Below are 21,221 nucleotides of genomic sequence, written 5' to 3' on the forward strand. Positions count from 1 at the left end.
GTCACATTTTGATACTCAAACTCATATCTTGAAACCCATTTCAATAAAAATTATCAATTACATTTGAATTACCATATTAGGCTTATGCGCCATAACAAAATTTACTGCTGTAAATACTCATTGTTCTACGTCTTGTGTCTACTTCTGACCCTAACTAATCCAACAAGGGAAAAGGGGTATAAAAAAAATGAACCCCACACAACTACCTCTATAACCGCAATGCGAATTGGATTTGCAAAAAAACCCTAATGCCATAAATTAATTTCATGAATATGATTAAACACTATCAAAACAAAATTAAGATTGACAACAAAGAACAACAAATTGATAATTCATACAATTAGAAAACAAGGTATAAACTTTATAATTCATATTCATATTCCTTGCTACTGTAAATCTCAAGATTTAGAAGATATAAACATACTTGAAATAATGAAGCAGGAGATGGTCGAAATAGTGGTTCAAAAGTTTTTGAATTTGATGAGTAAGAGAGATGGAGGTGGATTATTGGGAAAGTCCAAGTTTCGCACTGTGCTTAGCACAACGGCACAAGCATAATAATGAAAGGAAAGGGGGGCTTAGTATTCACTATTCAAAAGTTAACATTTTATAATTAGAAGCTGAAGTTGACGATGTTAACAGCGGTAAACTTCACAAAAAGAGTGAATGGAAAATCAGAAAAAGAATGGATGATACATGAATCTCACTTGGAGAAGTTGGAAACTTTCCAGATAGTGGATCATTTTAATAATGTTTGCTAAGATTGTCAATCTCAGCTATTCTCCAATCGTAAGATAACTTCGTTATTTCTTCCCTAAGATTTTGCATCTTCTTTTCCCTCTGTTAGTTTCTAATTAAGGTGGACTTTAGTATTATGTAGTGAAAAGATTGTAACTTGCAATATGTACTGGGGAATAATTTGATTGTAAGCATAAGTTATAATTGCTAATTTACAATAGGGTTTTTAGTTTCGTCGAAAATTAAATTTCTAATAGTATATTCTTTGCTCATGCTTCAGTATTAATTTTTAAAAATGGGATTGTGCAAGGCTCTTTTCTTTTTACAAGGATTAATATAATTTCCAGGTGATTAACATAATGGGTAGTCGAAAAAATTCAATCTTTGTAATTACTAATATTATTGTAACTAATAAGATGTGATTACAACAAGAATCCCTATTTACTCCTATCAGAGAAACTTGTGTTGGATTAATGATCAGAAACACTTTCACTCCAGATTTGAGCTAAGCATAGTTCTCTTCATTTAACAACTTAGATCTTTGTAACATATATGAACTACGTATAGAATGCTTCTCTTGAAAGATTTTGACCTCAACCTATAGATAAATCATAGTAGTATCTCACAATATGGGGAGCATTTTTGGCAATACATCTAATTTATGAATTATTGCTTGCTTTCACCTACAAAAATTAGTCCCCAGTTACCAACGGAAGAATGCATCAACGGTTTCATCAATAACAACACTGGAGCAGGACATTTAAGGAAAACATATCACCTTGAAATGGACAAGACATAATAACAAAACCAGCAGAAAAGGGGAAAATGCCTCAGAGAAAACTATGAGGCCAGAACTAAAAAGTTAATGGCAAGTGGGAGGGATGACCGATATATTTGCTCTATGTTATGTGCACTCTTGCAGAAGTACTTTTAGTTGCATTACAAAACCAGAAGCTGGAGTTATTTCTACCAATAAGACACCAAACAAACCATTTGTTTCCTCAAAGGATCAAGCTTTCATTCTGCAGGTTATGGTAAATCTTATGTAATCACATCAAATAAATTGAGGGGGAACTAGTTGTGTCAAAAAATGTCAATCAATCAAAAGAAAGGGCATACAGCATCAATATACTAAAGAGTTTTCCATATAGCTTAAGCCTATCATTATTTCTCTACTAAGCCTCAAAGCATTGCACTCAAGTTGCAAGCTTTCCACTAATTGGAACAGGAGAGCTTACCTTTGCTTTATAGCAGTAGTTCTAGTAAGAACAAAGACGTTTCTTCATGATTTCACCCTCCTCTTTCCTATATGCAGCCACCGCTGCTGCATTTGCATGGGTTGCCGAGAGAATTTCCACTGGTTTCGTAGTAGTCTAAAGGATGAGAAGACAAACAATATAGGAGGCGTATAAAGTCCTAAATATAGGGTTGCATCGTATAAGATTCGAACCCGTGACCACCAGCATATATACTAAAGTCCTAACCACTACACCAAGTGATACTTGACACTATCATTTTAAACTAAAATATTAATAAATAAAAGATGCAGTTATTCGGGGCTTAGCCCGGGCCTAAAACTAGTTTCCGATTAGAGTTTGTTTTTATGTCAAAATACAGCAACCACAAAATGCCCACTTTATTAACTCCTTATGTGGATTAACTTTCTCTAGAATGCACCTTCAACTTATCACCTGCTTCTTTCATTTAGCCAGAATAGACAAATTCAGCTATTTATCCAATCTCGATTATATCAATTACCAATAGAAAGAGAGTGTTGCCCCTTAACAATTCCGCACATTCCCTATTTTGGTCCTTTTTTGCAATCTTTTTAAGCTAATTACAATTACCAGCAAAAATTTGGAATCAAAATTTCAGCACCCACAAACACACTAGTAGTTGAAAAAATTCAATTACCTCAAGAATTTAGAAACCCATCAACTTTACAGACTAACAAAATCAGTCAAGAAGATAATCTGCATCACTAAACAATAGAAAGCTTTAAGATTTCAATTTGCAATAATACGAGGACAAAGTCGCGCATATATGAAGTATAACCTATATCGATTTCATCAAAATGCATCTATGCATGTATAATATTTCAAATTTCTCACTGAAAAACAACGAAATAAGCTATTAAATTTCCCCAAAATAATATTAATAAAAAAGGAGGTTAATGGATCACCTCTGCAATTAGGAATGAAAATTGAGTGATTTCGCTCTCTTTCTCTCTTCTTCAAGGGACTGATTATCCTTTTGCAACCCCCAATTATTCTTCCTCGTGCATTTATTTTTCGTTTTGGCATATGATGCAATTACATTTCTTCGCAACAGGTATCTCACAATTTTGTTTTATTTTTTTTAAAGGTAAGAAAAAAAAAAAAAGTTTAGGAGACCCTTCGGGAGCTCTTACCTTATCTGTTACAAGAATATTATGGAGAGCAGAGTGATTACAATATTCCGTTGAGAATTGATTATCGATTAGGTGGCCAATATTAGCTATTCAATATGTTGTTGTGTTTGATTCCCGAAAGATGTAACGGATTTCCCAAATTGAGAAATCTTTAAGGAGGGTGAGGATCTCTATGATGTGTGGGCGATCTGCCATGGGGAGCCCATTTTCCAAAATTGATGACCATGAGGACTGAGGTTGCCGCCTTCGATAATAATGTGTTGAATACTATTTTGGAGTGCTAAGATGATACCATGGTGAAAAGTCATTGTCTCAGCAATGAAGACTGGAGAGGAGCCGAGATTTAAAGATGAGGCTTTAATGACATCCCCATCTGAATCTCGTAAGATGATACCTGCTGCTACTGAAGAACCACGAACCGAGTCGTCGAAGTTGAGTTTGAATGAGTGAGGGGAGGTGGCTCCCAAGCAACGAGGATGGTGTTGGGTTGAGGAGTGAAAGTGGAATGATTTTGATGAAATGATGAAACCGGGGAATCAACAGAGAAACATTTATGAAATGCTTTCCTAATGGTCTATTCTTCATGAAGGAACTTGACCTTGTGAAGGATTATGTGTATATTAAGGTTTACTGTGTTCAAAATGACATCATTTCTTTCCTTCCAAATACTCCAAAGGATAAAAATGTATATTGTGATTGCATATTTGGATTTCCTTAACCTCGACAGGGTGGTTAGGACCGTGTCAGAGGCGAGGTTGTGTGGGGGGGGGGGACCACTCTCTGGATTCTTGTAGATCCCATAGAGGTGTTAAAGAGTGACACGAGGCAAAGAGATGATCGATTGATTCCTCCATGCAATTACAAAACTACAACTATTGAAGGCGATTATATGCCTTTTGGCTAAAATTTGCATGACTCCCATGTATCCCACAATTACATCTATACTAATATATTAAAATGTGTACCTAAGAAAGTATATGTTGCCATGTGGTATGTGGAACCCTCTCATTCAGGTCTACCATCTCAACCAACTACTAGATGTGCTCTTTCCTCCACATAAATATATATATAGCTTGGAATATAAAAATATATAGCAAATTAAACTAATCTAGAATAAATATGAAGTCAAAACTTAGAAGTATCATTAAAAGTAAAAACTCGGGGCATCGTCTGAGTAACACACTAGTTTCAATTCGTTTAATTGGAGCCATGTTTGTTGCAACAATTTACAGAAGTTGACAGATTGAGGCCATGCGTTTTTTTGGCACATGTTCATATGCAATACTATTAGTTCAGTTCATTGGAGCCATGTTCATTAAGTTCAGTTCAGTTCAATTCAGCTATGGACAATACTTTTACTCTCACATATCACTATTCATTTTAGTTCGGTTCAGTTCGGTTCAATTCGGTTCAGTTCAATTCAACTATTTTATGCGGAATAGAACATGCCCAAAGCTCCCAAATCTATATCCGGGATCCAACCATAAAAAAACAAACAAAAAACATAACTAACAAACCTACCATGAAGGGGGTGACTATAAAACCCACAAGACTAACTAAATAAAGAATAAAAAAGAAAAGGAAGTGGGCTTGACGGCCACAAGCGAGGCTGCCGCTGCCGAGCCCCACCGGCCACCGCTTGGGAATTTTTGCTCGAGTGTTGCTTTCCTCTATATGAAGGTTATGTAGACTATTGTAGAGAGAGAATATAGTAGTATTGTGTGATCTAATCTTTTAAATTTGTTAAGATCCTAAGACAACCTTTTAAAATTTTCCTCGTCTAAGCCCTCGGGTTTTAGTTTCTAACCCTAAATCACAATTTACAACTCTCGCGCTCTCTTCCTCGATAAATCTATCTACTCCATCTTCCCATCAAAAACACCTTATAAATCATCACACACAATTTCGAAATTCTGTCATCAAATCACCTCCCCCAATTCAAAAAAAGAGTGAGAAGAGTAAAATCAAATCCTTCAAATTCCAAAAAAAAAAACTTATCAATTTTCACGCTATGACAGAAACAATGGAGATTGAAGAGGACGACAACTATCAAGAGTACATCTCTGTAGAAAAGCGAAGAGAAATGGCTGCCAAAGAAATCCTTCAGCGAAAAAACAAAGATTCATCCAAGGTAGAAGATGAATCTGCTCAAACTCAAACACAACCTGAAGAAGCAAAACCCAGTCTTCTTGTAAAAGCTACACAATTAAAGAAAGACATTCCAGAAGTTAGCCCTACTCAAAAGATAGTTCTACAAGAAAAAGAGATGATTGAGAATCTATCAGATAGAAAAACCCTAATGTCAGTTCGCGAGTTAGCGAAAGGGATTACATACACAGAGCCGCTTTGGACTGGGTGGAAACCTCCATTGACGATTAGGCGAATGTCGAAGAAGCAATGTGAGGAGATTAGGAAACAATGGCATATAATTGTAGAAGGTGATGATGCTCCACCTCCTATTAAGAATTTTAAGGAGATGAGATTTCCTGAGCCAGTTTTGAGGGAGTTGAAAGAGAAGGGGATTGTTCAGCCTACACCAATTCAAGTGCAAGGGTTGCCGGTTATTTTGTCGGGCCGAGATATGATTGGTATTGCGTTTACTGGGTCGGGGAAGACGTTGGTGTTCGTGTTGCCACTTATAATGGTGGCATTGCAGGAGGAATTGATGATGCCTATTGTGTCTGGTGAAGGACCTTTTGGGTTGATTGTGTGTCCGTCTAGGGAGCTCGCGAGGCAGACGTATGAGGTGATTGAGCAGTTTTTGACTCCGCTTAGGGAGGCTGGGTATCCGGAGTTGAGGCCGTTGCTCTGTATTGGAGGGATAGATATGCGGTCGCAAGTTGAGATTGTTAAGAAGGGTGTGCATATTGTTGTTGCTACTCCAGGGAGGCTTAAGGATATGCTTGCCAAGAAGAAAATGAACCTTGATAATTGCAGGTAAAGTTTTCATATTCTGTGTAAAACTTTAGATAGCTTCCTTTTTTTGCTGTGTGTAGTATAATTATTGTTGTAGAATTGAATTGCTTAATGAAATGTGGTGGTCTAATTTAGCTTTATTGTTTGGTTTTAAAAGATGCTTAGATTGTTAAGTGTATGGTTTGGCGATTTCCAAGTTATGGAGAGAGAGAGTGTGTGTCAGGGTTGAAACTGAGTGCTTAAATTGGAAGGCCGGTTTGATTTCGGAGCCAAGTATTTTAAAGCTTTACATGTTTCTTGCTTACACATTGGGTGATTCTCTGAAATTCTCTTTGGATTACTAACCAAGGTTTTTTTGGGTTTAAACTTTAAAGGTTCTAAGTAAAGTTGTTTTTTTTTTTTTTTGCTTGTTGGCTAGAAAGAAGGTGCTTATATGTAGAGAACAGGGTCCTTGTGCTCCCTCTTTCCCAACTTCCAAATCATAAGGCTTGTCTAATCACTTTTACACGTTAGAAATGTTTAGGTAGGATTTTGTAGGTGAACCTTTAAAAAGTTGTATTGATAGAATTAAATAGCTTGTAATTTTGACTTGATATGTTGAAGTGACAATGGATGTTGCACTGATATTGTGGGATGACCTCTATATTGAAACGGCAAATTTTGGCTAAAATGCTTGAAATTTGAAACAGAGGAAGCGTTCCTAATTCTAGCCTTTTGATCTTATCATCCGTAGCTGGTTACATCAGATTGCAGAGGTCACCCTTTTTGTCCTATTTTCATGGAAATCGATTTACAAGGAAGATAAATGAATGTGTTGGTTCATCGTTTAATGTTTCATGTTTCTGCTACATAAATTAGATAATCTTTGGTGTAGTGTCAAGTAAGTTTACACTTGAAGTTTATAGCGAGTCATTAAGTCAGAAGTCAAAAGGACTGTCATTTGGTTCTTCTGTTTCTGTAGCCTAATTTCGAACTGAGAACTGGAAGGTACAAGCAATATGGTGGTAATAGAAGTATAGAACCTGTAAGTTAGCAGGTGAAGAAGCTAAGCAGTAGTCTAACCTTTTTGAGGTGATTCGCATCACTGTTGGAGGTTGTGACTGGTACAAATGGCATATCAGCAGGTAAAAAGAAACACTAATTGCACGTGTTGTCTCTTTTTTCATGGGGGAGCGAGGAAAGTGGTTGCTGGTATACGTAACTGCCTTGTTATGTCAATTGAGAGTCAAAAGTCGGTTGTGATTAGTGCTCAAAGTTTCATGTCTTACTATTGGTTAATGTATACTTATGAGTTACAACTGAGTGATGTTGCAATGAAACTTGAACTCCCTCGTTGGGTTGGACCTAGATATTTGTTTTTCTTGAGCTGTTATGATGATTTGTATTGAGGTCCCTCCGACTAGGTAGTAAAGGAAGAAAAATAGAATCATACTTTGCCTGGTTTTACTTCTCTCTTATTTTTTTTCTTGTTTTTGGTGACCGGCTGGTCATGCTTCTTAGATACATTAGTAAATGTTCTTGATGATTGCTAGTTTCTTTTTCCCCAATGGCAAGGGATCATCAACATATCATGCCCTTGATTCTTTTATGCTTTAGACCAAAACTATAGAATTTCATTGTTTTTGAGATGAGTGATTGATGAAGCGCATAAATGTTAACCCCCATGCATTTTATTGTACTAGATACTTCCGAAACACTCAGAAAGAGGAACAAAATGCTCTAATATGGCAAGCTCATAACCAATACATTCTAATTTAAAACGTCTAGAAAAGCAAGCTCATACCTCATGCACTCTTAGTTTTAAAAAGCATGCGTAGGCGAGGGGCGAGTCCAGGCGTGAGGAAAATCGCATCCGAAGACCTAGGCGAAGCAACCTACGAGAGGCGCAAGGAGGCGTACGCCTCCGAAGAGGCGCCAGACGATCGCCTTGGACGTTTAGTGGGAAAACGCGGGAGAGAAAGAGGGTGTTTGAGTTTAGAACTAGAAATCATCAAATTTCATGTAAATTAAACTTACCCATGCTTTAGGAGTTAAATTCGAGCAAGATCGGGCATTTAATTGCATAAAATTGCTTCAATTCAAATCCTAAATAAAAAATTTCCAATTTTATGAAACCCTAATTTTTCAAAATTTGGTGAAAGTTGACAATCGAAGATCAATTTTCATCTTCATGACAGTGACCGCTCCATGGTTTAAATTTTCGATAGCCATCGCGGGTAAGGCAGTTTGGCAGATCAGCCGTGATTTGCAGACTCTTCGAACTTTCAAGTGCAGTGAGCATGGGCAGTTAATTATTTTATTCTATTGTGAGTTGTACCCCACTCCCCACTCCCAAGATAAGGAATGGTGACTTTACGTGTTCTCTTTTTCTCTCTTTCTTCTTTCTTTTTTCTTCTTTCTTTTGTCTTTTTCTTCTTTTTTTCTTCACATCTTCTCTTCTCTTCTCTTCTGTTAGAGCAATTTCAATAGTGAGCTACAACACTTTGTAGCTTGACTTGCCACATCAGCTTTTTAAGCAATATTGCTTTCTAGCTACAAGGTCTCCAATGATAAGCTACAATATATTGTTGCCTGGATGGTCCCACATCTCAATTAATATTTTCAACTTGAATTTTTTATTCAATTATAATTAGTTAGGAAACAAAAAAAAATTATGCCTTTATTGTGGATGAAGATGCACTCACCAATTATATTGAGTGTGAGTATCATCTTCCCTTTTTTACAATCTCAAGCCATATTGCCTTTTTAAAGTCAAGCAAGTAGCTTGGTGAAGCATTCTCAAGGAGGTTTCAATCATCTTGCTCCAATGGTAGAACTTGCTCATTATTTCCAAATATTGCAGCAAGTCCAAAATTACAACCATTGGAGTTGCTCTTATGTGCTGACTTCTGCTGCACTTTTTATTTTCTTAACAAACCTCATGATCCTGTTCTTCTTAGGCGATCCGAAAATCCATTTTTTTTTTCTCTCTCAGCATTGTTCAGAATTTTTTTTTAACAACGGTAGGTGGTATTTTTAATAGCTAATTTTACAATCTCCAGGTATATTTTTAATAACAGCAGCTAATACTTTGTTAATTATTATGTATTTGGAGCTATGTTACCTGGACTCGGCTAGGAGTGTCCAAAATGGGTGCGGATTCGAGTGTTCGGTACGACACTTCCAAAAAATCAGGACACGGGGACTCTGTCCGGAATTTGGACACGGGTACGGGTATGTGAAATTAATATTTTACAATATAAAATTTAATGATTAATATTACTTATAATTCACAAATATCAGCATTGGTGAGAGAGAAGAGCTTGTAAAAAGGCTGGGTTGAAAGAATGAAGACACAAATATAATAGAAAAAGATAAGGGAGACTAAAGGTATTTTTGAGTTTTCGTATTTAAGAATTAAGTATGGATAGTTTAGTTGACTAAGGAAGACCGAGGGAAAAGCTTCTTGGTTCCCTAAAAAAAGAAAAGCTTTTTAGCCCACATTTACTTATAAGTTAAAACGTAAAGTTTGGCCCACATTTCATTATAATTTAAAAAGTACAAAATTTGAATCACCAACCATACATCTTCTTCGTCTTCCTTCGCTTCTTACTGTTCACCTTCTTCAACCTCTTTCTTCTACAATTTTCCTCCTACCGTCAACAACCATAAAAATGGATGAAAACAACATCATTGGAATCGCCTCACTAGGGAAGCAAAAAGCCCTAATATTTTTCACCTATTTGTCATGATTCAACAACAAATTTTCAGATCTTACAACTAGGGTTTAACGCCATGTCGGAGTGCAAATTGAAGGATCCGACTCGTATTTCATACCGTAGTCGGTGTCATGTCGTACCGACCCTGGTATTTGGCGATTTTTGCCGAGTCGAGGTAATAGAGGTTTGGAGTGTAAAATATGTTTTATAATTTATTTATAAGGTTTATCACTAAAGGTGCGCCTTGCCTACGAGATGCGCGCGCTACGCCTTACTTCTCTCTTTGCCTTGCCCTTTGCACCTCGGTGCGCCTCGCTCCTTTTAAAGCTAAGCATGCACCAATGTCTCACCGAGAAATGTACTTCCCTCGGTTTTGTTTTTTTTACTTGCAACGTTTTCGAGTTTGGAAAGTTGCATATTACTTGCAACATTGACATTTTTGGCAATATATTATCTTTTTCTCTGTTCTAGCACATGGTTTTTTTTTTTTTTTTTTTTTTAAAATCTCTCTCTCTCTCTCTCTTTCCTCGCCTAAATTTGTGTGTCATACTTCAATGTTACAAGAACTAAAGAATGGAGGAAGTATTAATAATAGGCCACGGAAGGCCTATAGAATTGCCAAATACGGAATATTGATCGTGGCACCTACTGGCTACTAGTTTCTCTCTCCCTCTCTTGCTGTCTGTTTATATGTCTTGCTCCACTTCCTATCAGTTTCTATTTTCAAATTATCTTTAACTTTATGTTTTCTTAGATTTGAACCTTTCGTCTCTCAGCGAAGCTGGTGTTTTCTTAAGGAATTTTCATTTTTACATCTGCTTTTGTTGCTGTCTATGTATCCAAGCTACGTAGTGACGATGTTGTTTTGGTCACTAACTTATGAAGCTGACAGAAGCTAACTATGTTAATCCTGTATGGGTGGTGGAAGAAAGACTTTGCATTTAGCTTTGGGAACGGCAGAATAATAGAATCTGGAACCTGGCTTCCAATTTTTTGTTATCTTGATATATGCATGAGCATAATGAGTTGACTATCTAGTTTGCTTTCATGAGAACTGCCCCCTTGTATTAAGGCTTTAACAGTGTCTTTTTTTCCTTCAGATTTTTGTGCTTGGATGAAGCTGATCGATTGGTTGATTTAGGATTTGAGGATGACATCAGGGAAGTATTTGATCATTTTAAAGCTCAGAGGCAGACAGTCCTGTTCTCTGCCACTATGCCAACAAAGATTCAGAACTTTGCTAGAAGTGCACTGGTTAGGCCTATCATTGTTAATGTCGGTAGAGCTGGGGCCGCCAATCTTGATGTCATCCAAGAAGTGGAGTATGTGAAGCAGGAGGCTAAAATCGTTTACCTCCTCGAGTGTTTGCAAAAGACCCCGCCACCAGTTCTGATATTTTGTGAAAACAAAGCTGATGTGGATGATATCCATGAGTATCTCCTTCTGAAAGGAGTTGAAGCAGTTGCCATCCATGGAGGCAAAGATCAGGAGGAAAGAGAATATGCAATAAAATCTTTCAAAGCTGGGAAGAAAGATGTCTTAGTTGCTACCGACGTTGCCTCAAAGGGGCTTGACTTTCCCGATATCCAGCATGTCATCAACTACGATATGCCTGCTGAGATTGAGAATTATGTCCATCGTATAGGTCGGACGGGAAGATGTGGTAAAACAGGAATTGCAACGACCTTCATAAACAGAAATCAGAGTGAGACTACCCTGCTTGATTTGAAGCACCTTCTGCAAGAAGCCAAGCAAAGAATACCCCCGGTATTGGCTGAACTTGATGATCCAATGGAAGAAGCTGAGGCAATTGCCAGTGCCAGTGGAGTGAAAGGGTGTGCTTATTGTGGAGGTCTTGGTCACAGGATCCAGAATTGCCCGAAGTTGGAGCATCAGAAGACGCAACAGCTTGTTAATTCCCGAAAGGACTATTTTGGAGGTGGGGGTTATAGAGGAGAAATATGATGCTCTGCTCTCCCTGGTCATTTGAGCTCTCTTCTATCTGCTACGGCTACACTCCATCTATGACGGGTATTTTCTTTGTAACATACATGTACTATGTTTCACTTATGATTGTACGATCTGGATGTTCAATGATAGTGTAGATTGTACCCAAGATTTTCGATATTTGGGTGAAGGTAGATAAGGAATTTCAAAATAGTTGACAATATAGATAGCTAATGTCAGTACATTCAGAACCCAGAATATACGAAAAAGATGAAAGATGGTTTTGGGTTTTTGTAGTTGTATATTAGTTCTTCTGTTTTTTTTATGAATCTTTGTGTTTTTTTTAGATGCTGGGAGACATATCAAGGGAAAAAGTTCATTTCTCTTGTTTAGTTGAGTGTAGTAGTATATATACTCTATTTTTCAACAAGAGTGGTGTGATGTCAAAAAGCAAGATTTGTGGCCGTGGGTCTCCCTGGAAAGGCACAGAAAGGAAGCTAGAAATCGGAAAATCTTACAGAACGAGGCTATAGCCTAATCACCTTTACACTGATTTAAACTCGGACTAGTCCATGATTTTAGCCGAGATTTCACCGGCCGAAACTCTTTTTGCTACTTCATATGGGAACAATTGGTGCTAGGAGGGAACCTCATCTATTACTCTTCTTGATAGATTAGTAATCCCCATCCACCGCATCAAACTCCAGCTCGTAGGATGCGACGCTCATCGCATCGTTAATGAAGACGCTCATCGCATCGTTAATGAAGATTAGTCCGCACTATTTCAGATTGAGGAAGAAGAGGAAGCAAACTCTTCATAACTGTGTGAGTCGTCTTAAGTTGTCCCACATTATTAAAGATGATATATATTTGCCGACATGTAAATTTCAGGAGCTACTGACCTGCTGTACCAATTCTCAATCAATCATGGATTAATACCTCCTTTGAACTTGTAATTGTTATGAATTTTTCTTCTTCTTAAATAGCCAAATCTTATCTTCATAATATTTGAATTTTAGTTACATTTTATTTGCACTCATTTGACTATGGAGGTTCATTTATCTAATGCTCCAATGATATAGTAAGCTTATCTTATAAAATTTTCTCTGTATGGAATATTTGGTAATGTGAAAGGTATATTATTATTGAACTAAAATAAAATTTCATATCACTTTACTACTAAGACACTATTATACCATGTTCTTAGCTTTGACATTAAAACATTAAAATATACTAGGAGACCTAACAATGTGAACATCATCAACTCATCTATTGATTCAACTGAAACACTAAAATGATCAAACACCAAAGTAAGAGTGCATCGTATATCCTCAGCTTATGCAATATTCTCGGCTTGCCACCATTGGTCCTCGGACTGACAGGGGAATCATCAACTGCATCAACTACAAGGAGAAGCACAAGCCTCACTCATTATTAATAGTATAAAATTTAGCAAAATTTTGCCTATAAAGTATCAAAGTCGAGTATACATTACGAAACAAATACGACCTACTAAGGGATATGTTTATAGAGATAACAATTCAAGTTAATGATTTGTGTTCGTATTTCACCTAATGTGGATTTTGGGTTGCTTTTAACCATTTAGAAGATACCTTATCCGATTATTTTTAGTTGAGTCGTTTTTACATGTTGTAAATGAATGATTTTAATCATTTATATATCTGATCATCAATAAGCAAAATTTATAAAAATATAATATTTTGGAAAATATATAACGAGCGGAATGTAACAAGATCTTAAATAACTATACATATAAGTATATGAATCACCAAAAAATAGTCAAATTAAAGTATGTGAATAATGTCAAAAGTTAAAATGAGGAAACTAAAAAAACATGGAGGAAGTATCAAAAACTATATAAATTGTAGAATGAGGGAGGAAATAAAAAGTTATCATATACCTTATATGAAGATTAAGGGGAGGTAAGATCGGGATAATTATAAATGTCCAATGACTTTTATTCGATTAAATCACCCTTTCTATATTCCTTCCAGGAAAAAGATTAAGAGGGAGGTAAGAATATAGTACCTCGAGTACTATTAGCTAATTCAACGAAAACTCGAGCTTCGGGAGATTTAGGATCCAAATGAAGGAGACCTGAGGCAAAACATTTCCAAGGAAGATCTAAAATAATTACATAATAGTATAATACATGAATCTCATGAACTGTTTTATGCAAATCAGCATGTAAAGAGTGAAGTGGTGGAGACAGTTGTCCTATATCAAACAAAAGTCGATTATACGTCTAAATTAATGAAGATCAACTCCACCTCTTACTGTCCCAATCTTTTATCATTGAGGGTGTAATTAAGATCGATAATACTCTTAGTTAACCTATTTTTTTTCACATTTGTCGAGACACTAATTTGAACCTTAATATCTCTAATTTTCAATGAGCAAAAATCATAAAAAGTTGATATTTAATCCAACAAGATCTCACATGATTATATTTTTTCTTTATTACAAATTACAAGAGATAGTCAAAGCCATGTATTTGAATAGTGTCAAAAGTCAAAACGGGTAAATTAATAAAAATCGGAGGAAGTAATAGCGTAACATTCCTCCCTAATTTGATTTTCCCGTATGAAATACTTAGCATAAGATCGTTTAAAAACAAAAGAATATTGGTTAGCTAGCAACATACATAGTTACTACATACCTATGCACACCAAGGAACTAGAAGGAGTATGACATATTGAAGGAAGCATAAGAGCGCGAGTTGCATTAAGCTTGAGGCCAAGGCTAGGCTCATTACGATCTTTGACAAGTATGCAGAGGCACTTTTTGCTCACATTTAGCTTCTTATGCAAGACTGTACAGCATTGAGGAGATGGCGCTTTCGCCTCGCCTGCTACATAGTTGAGGCAAGAAGAGAGGGTAATTAGTTGTTCTTGGCATTCAGCCTTGTCCTTGCTGAAATCTGAGCTCACAGTTGCTAGTGTTGCTGCTAATAATAACAACACAAATGTTGCTTGGTTAAGCTCAAATATGTTCATCGTATTATTTCTTGATGTGTTTTTTGTCCACTTAAGAAATGGGATGTGTGTTTACCATTATATAGATATATCTATCTATATTAATATTATCTCCTGCTGCATAAAGAATGCCATATTATTTTCACCACCGACGAGATTTCTGTGTTGAATAAGCTATCAATACACAAAGTTATAGTTCTTTTCATCCGGCAGAAAGTAATTGGTTTTTTCAATATAGAAATGCAATTTCTTACAGCAGCACAAGTTTAGATAACGTGAGAAACAGACTTCTTATCCTAGGGCTATTAAGTAACTTGTGTAGATGGACAAACGTGTTGAAAGTTATAAAACATTACTTGCTCGATCAATCGTCAAATGTTGCTCTTATGCAAGGCGTAAATGAAATAAAAATACACAAATGTTACTCAGTTTGCAAAAGATTTTGTTTTTTTCTGGATACCCAAGTTGTATTGGGTGAGAGGAGATTTTGACCCTTGTGTACATGTAACTTATTTCATGATTTGTGGGTTGCATTATTGTTGTCCACATCTTTTTTGTTTGCTTGAGATCGATTGAAATTTACCCATATTACAACACAAGTATGATCTGTTTTCTTCTGAAAATTGTGTGTATATTGTTGACCCGGGCTTTTAAAACACAAGTTTCTTTAATACAAGACAGTATAATACCACAATCCTTTTTTATCTTTTGCTATGCCTACTAACATTTAGTTCAAAAGACTTATCCTTATTGATAGTCATTATATTGATAATATATCATTGAGTAACTTTTATTTGCCATATATCCATATTCCATAATATTACCTTATATCTTTCAATTTCTTTAGGAAAATTTAACGGTATAACCTATCACTAGTAGAAAAACGACGATTTGCGTCCCTTGATATGCGTCGCACTGAAACGGAAATGACGCAAAAAACCTATTTGCGTCACATGACAAAGAGTGTTCGACGCAAAACATCAACAACCATATCAGGTATACGAGCAATATGCGTCGCACCCTCAGTATGTGCGACGCATATTGTCTTTGTGCGTCGCATGCTGCTCTGGCGCGACGCATATTGCGGTGTCGTAGTGGGGATAAACTGAGGCCAATGTGGGTCGCACTAGGGGCTGGGTGCGACGCACAAAGACAATATGCGTCAGACCCTCTTACGTGTCCGACGCAAATTACTTGGCCCACCTTTTAGTAATTTTCCCAACGGCTTTTCTTTCCGACGAGCCCTAACAATACAAACTACTGCTGCTCTCTCTCTCTCTCTCCTACGACACACCCTAAGTCACCCTCGTGCACACTCGCCAGCGCTCCATAACTCTCGCCGGCGCACCCTCACTCTCGCCGGCAATTTTTCGCTTCTCCGGCGACCCTCCGGCGCTCCCTCAAGAAGTGTTACATGCAAAAAAGCTCGCTTCTCTCTCGCACCTTCTGAAAACTCGCTGCCGTTATTATATCGCCGGCGCTCTGTCACCCTCGCCGGCGACATTGTTTTTCCGGCAAACTCAACATCATTTCTAACACTTTTCTCATTAACTCCGACTCTTCTCGGTGCGTGCGAGGCTCTCTCTCGCAAGGAAGGGCACTCTCTCTCTCTCTTTCTGCCCTGCCACTTTGTCGGCTCTCTCTCTACACCGTCGTGCCGCCGCCGCTTGGACTGAGTTGTCGCCGTCGGTCTCGCCGCCGACTGTATGTAATTCTTGTTTTTTTTAAATTTTTTTTGTATTAATGTATACTAATTATGCATTTTCAAGTTATTTTAATTTTTTTAGGGGTTGCTTTGAATAATCTTAGTTCTAATTTTTGTTAAGGGGTTAAAATTAGAATTCAAATCATGATAAAATTAATATATAGTTTCTTGAATACTCAATTTAGAATTATGTGTCTCGATTATGAATTGGAGGTCTTGAATGCTTAATTTAGAATTTGAAACTTATGTCATTCCTTTACATTGTATTACAGTTGCCACCTTAGTCCTCCTCGGTTTGCCGGTTCTCCAAACACACCCACACACACACCCACCCACCCACCCACCCACGCACGCACGCACGCACGCACGCACGCACGCACGCACGCACGCACGCACTCACTCAGCACGCACGCACGCACGCACGCACGCACGCACGCACGCACGCACGCCACACACACACACACACACACACACCACCCACCCACCCACACACACACAACACCCCACACCCCACACCCACACACCACCACCCACACACACCCCCACCCCCACACCCACACACCCAACACACCCCCACACCACACACACACACAACAACACACACACACACACACAACACACACACACACACACACCACACACACACACACACACACACACAACACACACACACACCCACACACACACACACCCACACCCACACCCACACCCACACCCACCCACACACACACACACCCACACCCACACACCCACACACCCACACACCCACACAACAAGGCTATTTTCCAGCTAATGCAATCTACTTAGCTTATATTCTTTTCTTTTTGAAGAATACCCAGCTTATGTTCGTAACTATCAAGTTTAGATGCCTTTATTCTCCCTATATAAATTATGATAATGCTTAACATTTAGTCATTTACAATTATTTTTGCTACCTTGGGGGGCTGTGTAGGGTCCAACAACTAGTAAACAGAAAAATGAGAGAGAAAATCACGAGAAGACTTACAAGAAATTATTCTTAAATTTACCTTGAAAGAAAAAAATTCGAGAGAAAATAAACCCAAAAAAAAAAAGAAACATCAAAACCCTAAAATACCTAATTCTTAGTTGAAAGGAGAGAAAAGAGGAGCTAATGGCAGGGTTGCGCGGCGTGAATGGTGGTGGGCTAGTGAAATTAGAGTTTTTATGGCGGGGCAGCGAAAATGGGGCTTGCTGGTGGTGGCGCAGAGGGAGAACGACGAGCAATGTCTTTTTGGACTGGAGATGGAGAAATATGGAATAAGCACTAGACAACGAGTGAGGCTAAACAACGAGCAAGAGAAGGAGAAATTGGACACCAACAGTGGTGGTTGGTGACGGAGGATGCTAAATGCTTGATAACGATGCTTGTTTATTGAAAAAAATTTAATAAACCTTTTTTCGTATTTTATTTTTTATTTTTAAGTTGTTTTAGATGCTTGACAAAAAAAAAACGTTGCAATATCTAATCAAGATATGAGATAAGCAACTACTCCCTTCGTTTTTATTTAGTTGCTATATTTTGCACATATAGGTGTTTCTTTTTAATTGGTACATTGTTTAACTCATTATTGGGGGTGCTTGGCCCACTATAAAGTATCACTCTCTTTGTTTCAAAATATAAGGCAACACGATGTTTGAGGTTGAACTTTGACCATTAATTGCTCTCAATTTATGTTGATATTTTTTAAAAAAAAATAATATTATTATAGTATTTTTCAAGACAAATCCAACGATATAATTAATTTGTACAATTTTTGTTTATCATATTATGAGAGATATTTGTGGTCAAAACAAATTTTCGTATAGCGTGAATGCCTTATATTTTGAAACAGAGGGACTAGTATTATATTTATTTTTCTCTTTTTCCATCCAAAAGTACCACCTTTTTTTTTTTTTTACCTTTTCTCATTATTTTACATTAAATAAGTCAAAAAAATACCCTACTAAAAGCTTGAAAGTGACATCGTCTAAATTATCTCTATTATATAAGGGAAGGGGAGAGCTATATTGTCCTCTTTTGAAATGCCTATTTTGCCCCCCTTTCCTTTCTAAATTACAAAAGGAATGTCAAGATCAAAATCGACACTCAAAGAAAACTACCGAAAATTAATTTAAAACACTCACTCACAAATCACTTAAAAGAAGAAACTTTACAAATCACTCACTTTATAAAAATCACGCAAATCACTTCAATAATCAGAAAACTTTATTAAAACTTAAAATTAACATACAAACTAAAACTAATAACCTACAACGTCAATACATACAAAACCATTTACAAAAATTTACTTACAAATCACAATTTTCAAGAACCATTCACAATTAATGGTGGGTCATGATAAAATATAAAGGTGTATTTGTAGTGAAATCAGAATTTAGAAGTTAGACAAGGAAAAAAATTATTTTTTTATAGTATTTCCTATATATAATGAAACTTTTGCATATATTTGGACCTATCTTTTTCTATTATATAATAGCGATTAATTATCAAGGTAAAAAGGTTTATGTAAAATATCATTCAAGAATTAAAGTAAAACATATCTCTATTATATAAGGGAAGGGGGGAGCTATGGTGTCCCTGAATGAAGACTATGTTACCCCCTTCCCATTCTAAATTATAAATTCACTTACAAATCAAAGGGGGCTTCAAACAAAAATACCAAAAATATAATTATAACAATCACTCACAAGTCAACTTAAATCATAAAATTGCATAATTTACGTTATGCAAATCACTATAATGAGAAAACTTTACAAAAACTTAAGAATTCACTTACAAACTACAACCTATGAAAAATTGACTTGAAATCAAAGTGTCCACTTTCTTTACGATTTATGAAGTACTATACTTAATTCAAAAATCAACTAAAAAATTATAATATTAGAAATCATAAATAAATTCAATAAAATTTCTATTTTGTTCATAGAATTTAACTTTGAAAAGTACAAAAAAAAAAAAACAAAAAGAATGGTGAAAGACTTAAGTGTCAGAAACTAAACCAATCAAATTTTGCAACTAAAAACAATTATACTTCGTATGGTTAATGTTCAAATTTTGACTCTTATGCCGAAGAAAATCGAGTTTCTGCTATTTCGAAAAAAATTCAAGCACGCATCGCGTGCAAAAAATTCTAGTTGTGTATAAACCAATGTAGCAATCATAAAAAAATGGAGGGAGTAATAATGACAGGGCCCTCGTAAACATCTATCAATAGCAAACTAGTTGGTAATCTCTCAGAAGCATATGTTATCTATACTATTATCTAAAGCAGAAGACAAAAGCTGACGTGTCAAGCTCGCATTAACCGAGCAATTCTAGAGCTCCTCATAATTAAACGCTCAATGAGAGTGTCCACGTGGCAATGCATGTTTTTTGGCCGAAAATTTAATGAAAAATGCAAAGGATTTCGGAAATTAATGATTCATTTTTTAAATTAGGCAATTAATATCATGATCTCATAAGAGATTTCCGGAAATCAAGGATATTCCATTCATATAGTAATGTGATTGAGAGTTAATTATGGGTACAATTTCGTAATTCAAAATTCAAATTAAATTAGTGTTGGCCGAATTTTTTTTTTGCCTTTTGATTTACGAATATTTTACTAATCAACTAAATACGGGAAGTAATTTAAATTATCAATCAATCTTAATTATTGCCTCCTTAATGGTAATTGTCAATCAATCAGTTAATTTAAATTGATACTATCCGAAATTATTTACCAATCAATCAATAGTTATTCTGATTGTCAATCAACCATAATTTTGGATACTAATTACCTAAATAAGTAAATATGCAAATAAACGTATCATTTTTTGTATAAATAGTGTCGTTTTCTCTTCAAACATCCCAACTCATTTTCGGATTTTCAATTTGCATGATGTCAACTTCTTCCCCTATCTCTACATCATATTATGTTATCCTCCAAACATAATAGAAACTGAAAATCCATCCAAAAAATGGCCCGTTAAAGTTGAATATTCGAATTTTTGATGTTGAATCTATGGTTTTAAACTCTTTTCGTGGAGGATCTTTATTTCCACAAGTGTCCAGTATGTTTACATATCATTTTAATAAAAGCAATGAAGTTTGGGCTTATGTTGAAGACGTTAGACAACAATACATGGTTATCGTCCATATTTTGATTTTCGAACATGATGTTATATGATCTACAATGCATTCCATCAAGAGCTTACAAGATTGATGATGCTTATTTTGAAGATTTTGATTTAAACAATACGGAATGTTGTGGCGTTAACAACAAAGTATTGGTTGATTAACTTTCAATTGATTAAAACGTAGTAATTAAAGTCACTATATAGTTGTCATATAACATTTTTATTATCGGTCACGTTTAAATTTATTTTGTTTCATATTTATTTTTTAGTATGTAGTTGTAATAAGATGATTTACATCTTTATGCCCTTTATCTATGTACTTATTTCTCTTTCATATATCGGGGTTGGATTTGTTGCAAGATTGGCAAAGGAGGTATGGTGATGGGTTAAGAAGATCCGGGAAGGTGGTGGAGTTGGTTGAATATTCAAATGTGGGTCATGGGTTTTATAGTACCCCGGAATTGCCTGAATATGATATGTTAGTTGGCAAGGTTAAAGAGTTTGTGCAAAATCAGTAACAACTGGTCACTTAAACTCTTAAAGGTAGTTGGCTTAGGAATTTTGTTGAAAGGTAATGTACCAGTTCATGTATGAAGTACTTCCTATTGATAATAAAATTATACATACATCAATTGTTTTTAGATCACTTTGAATATTTCATTTGGAAACGC

At 36.1% G+C, this 21,221-nt stretch overlaps 2 protein-coding genes across 3 annotated transcripts; one reads left to right on the plus strand and one right to left on the minus strand.

Moving 5' to 3' along the window:
• Positions 1 to 4,830: 4,830 nt before the first annotated feature.
• Positions 4,831 to 12,055, plus strand: LOC104906743 (DEAD-box ATP-dependent RNA helicase 35). The gene is made up of 2 exons (XM_010695539.4): positions 4,831 to 6,085; positions 10,863 to 12,055. Exons 1-2 carry the CDS (start codon positions 5,160 to 5,162, stop codon positions 11,725 to 11,727), a joined length of 1,791 nt encoding a protein of 596 aa, XP_010693841.2. The 5' UTR covers positions 4,831 to 5,159; the 3' UTR covers positions 11,728 to 12,055.
• Positions 12,056 to 12,707: 652 nt separating this feature from the next.
• LOC104906744 (non-specific lipid transfer protein GPI-anchored 14) lies at positions 12,708 to 14,792 on the minus strand. 2 transcript variants are annotated; one of them, XM_010695542.3, is made up of 3 exons: positions 14,390 to 14,792; positions 13,759 to 13,827; positions 12,708 to 13,103 (listed from the first exon to the last, which is right to left on the minus strand). In XM_010695542.3, the coding sequence occupies exons 1-3, from the start codon at positions 14,724 to 14,726 to the stop codon at positions 12,979 to 12,981; spliced, it is 531 nt and encodes a 176-aa protein (XP_010693844.2). In that variant the 5' UTR covers positions 14,727 to 14,792; the 3' UTR covers positions 12,708 to 12,978. The 2 variants fall into 2 exon arrangements, with proteins under 2 accessions (XP_010693844.2, XP_010693842.2); XM_010695540.3 differs by having other exon boundaries at positions 12,708 to 13,112.
• Between the last annotated feature and the right edge of the window lie 6,429 nt (positions 14,793 to 21,221).

Source organism: Beta vulgaris, chromosome 3, assembly GCF_026745355.1.
Source record: "Beta vulgaris subsp. vulgaris cultivar EL10 chromosome 3, EL10.2, whole genome shotgun sequence".
NCBI lineage: Eukaryota > Viridiplantae > Streptophyta > Magnoliopsida > Caryophyllales > Amaranthaceae > Beta > Beta vulgaris.

Bases quoted from the DNA above. Each gene is read 5' to 3' on its own strand.
- LOC104906743 (XM_010695539.4), top strand. From the start codon at position 5,160: ATGACAGAAACAATGGAGATTGAAGAGGACGACAACTATCAAGAGTAC. The intron at 6,086-10,862 runs GTAAAGTTTTCA...TTTTTCCTTCAG, and splicing joins ATGAACCTTGATAATTGCAG to ATTTTTGTGCTTGGATGAAG.
- LOC104906744 (XM_010695540.3), bottom strand. From the start codon at position 14,726: ATGAACATATTTGAGCTTAACCAAGCAACATTTGTGTTGTTATTATTA. The intron at 13,828-14,389 runs GTATGTAGTAAC...GTTTTGCCTCAG, and splicing joins TAGTTCCTTGGTGTGCATAG to GTCTCCTTCATTTGGATCCT. The intron at 13,113-13,758 runs GTACTATATTCT...TTCTCCTTGTAG, and splicing joins ATTAGCTAATAGTACTCGAG to TTGATGCAGTTGATGATTCC.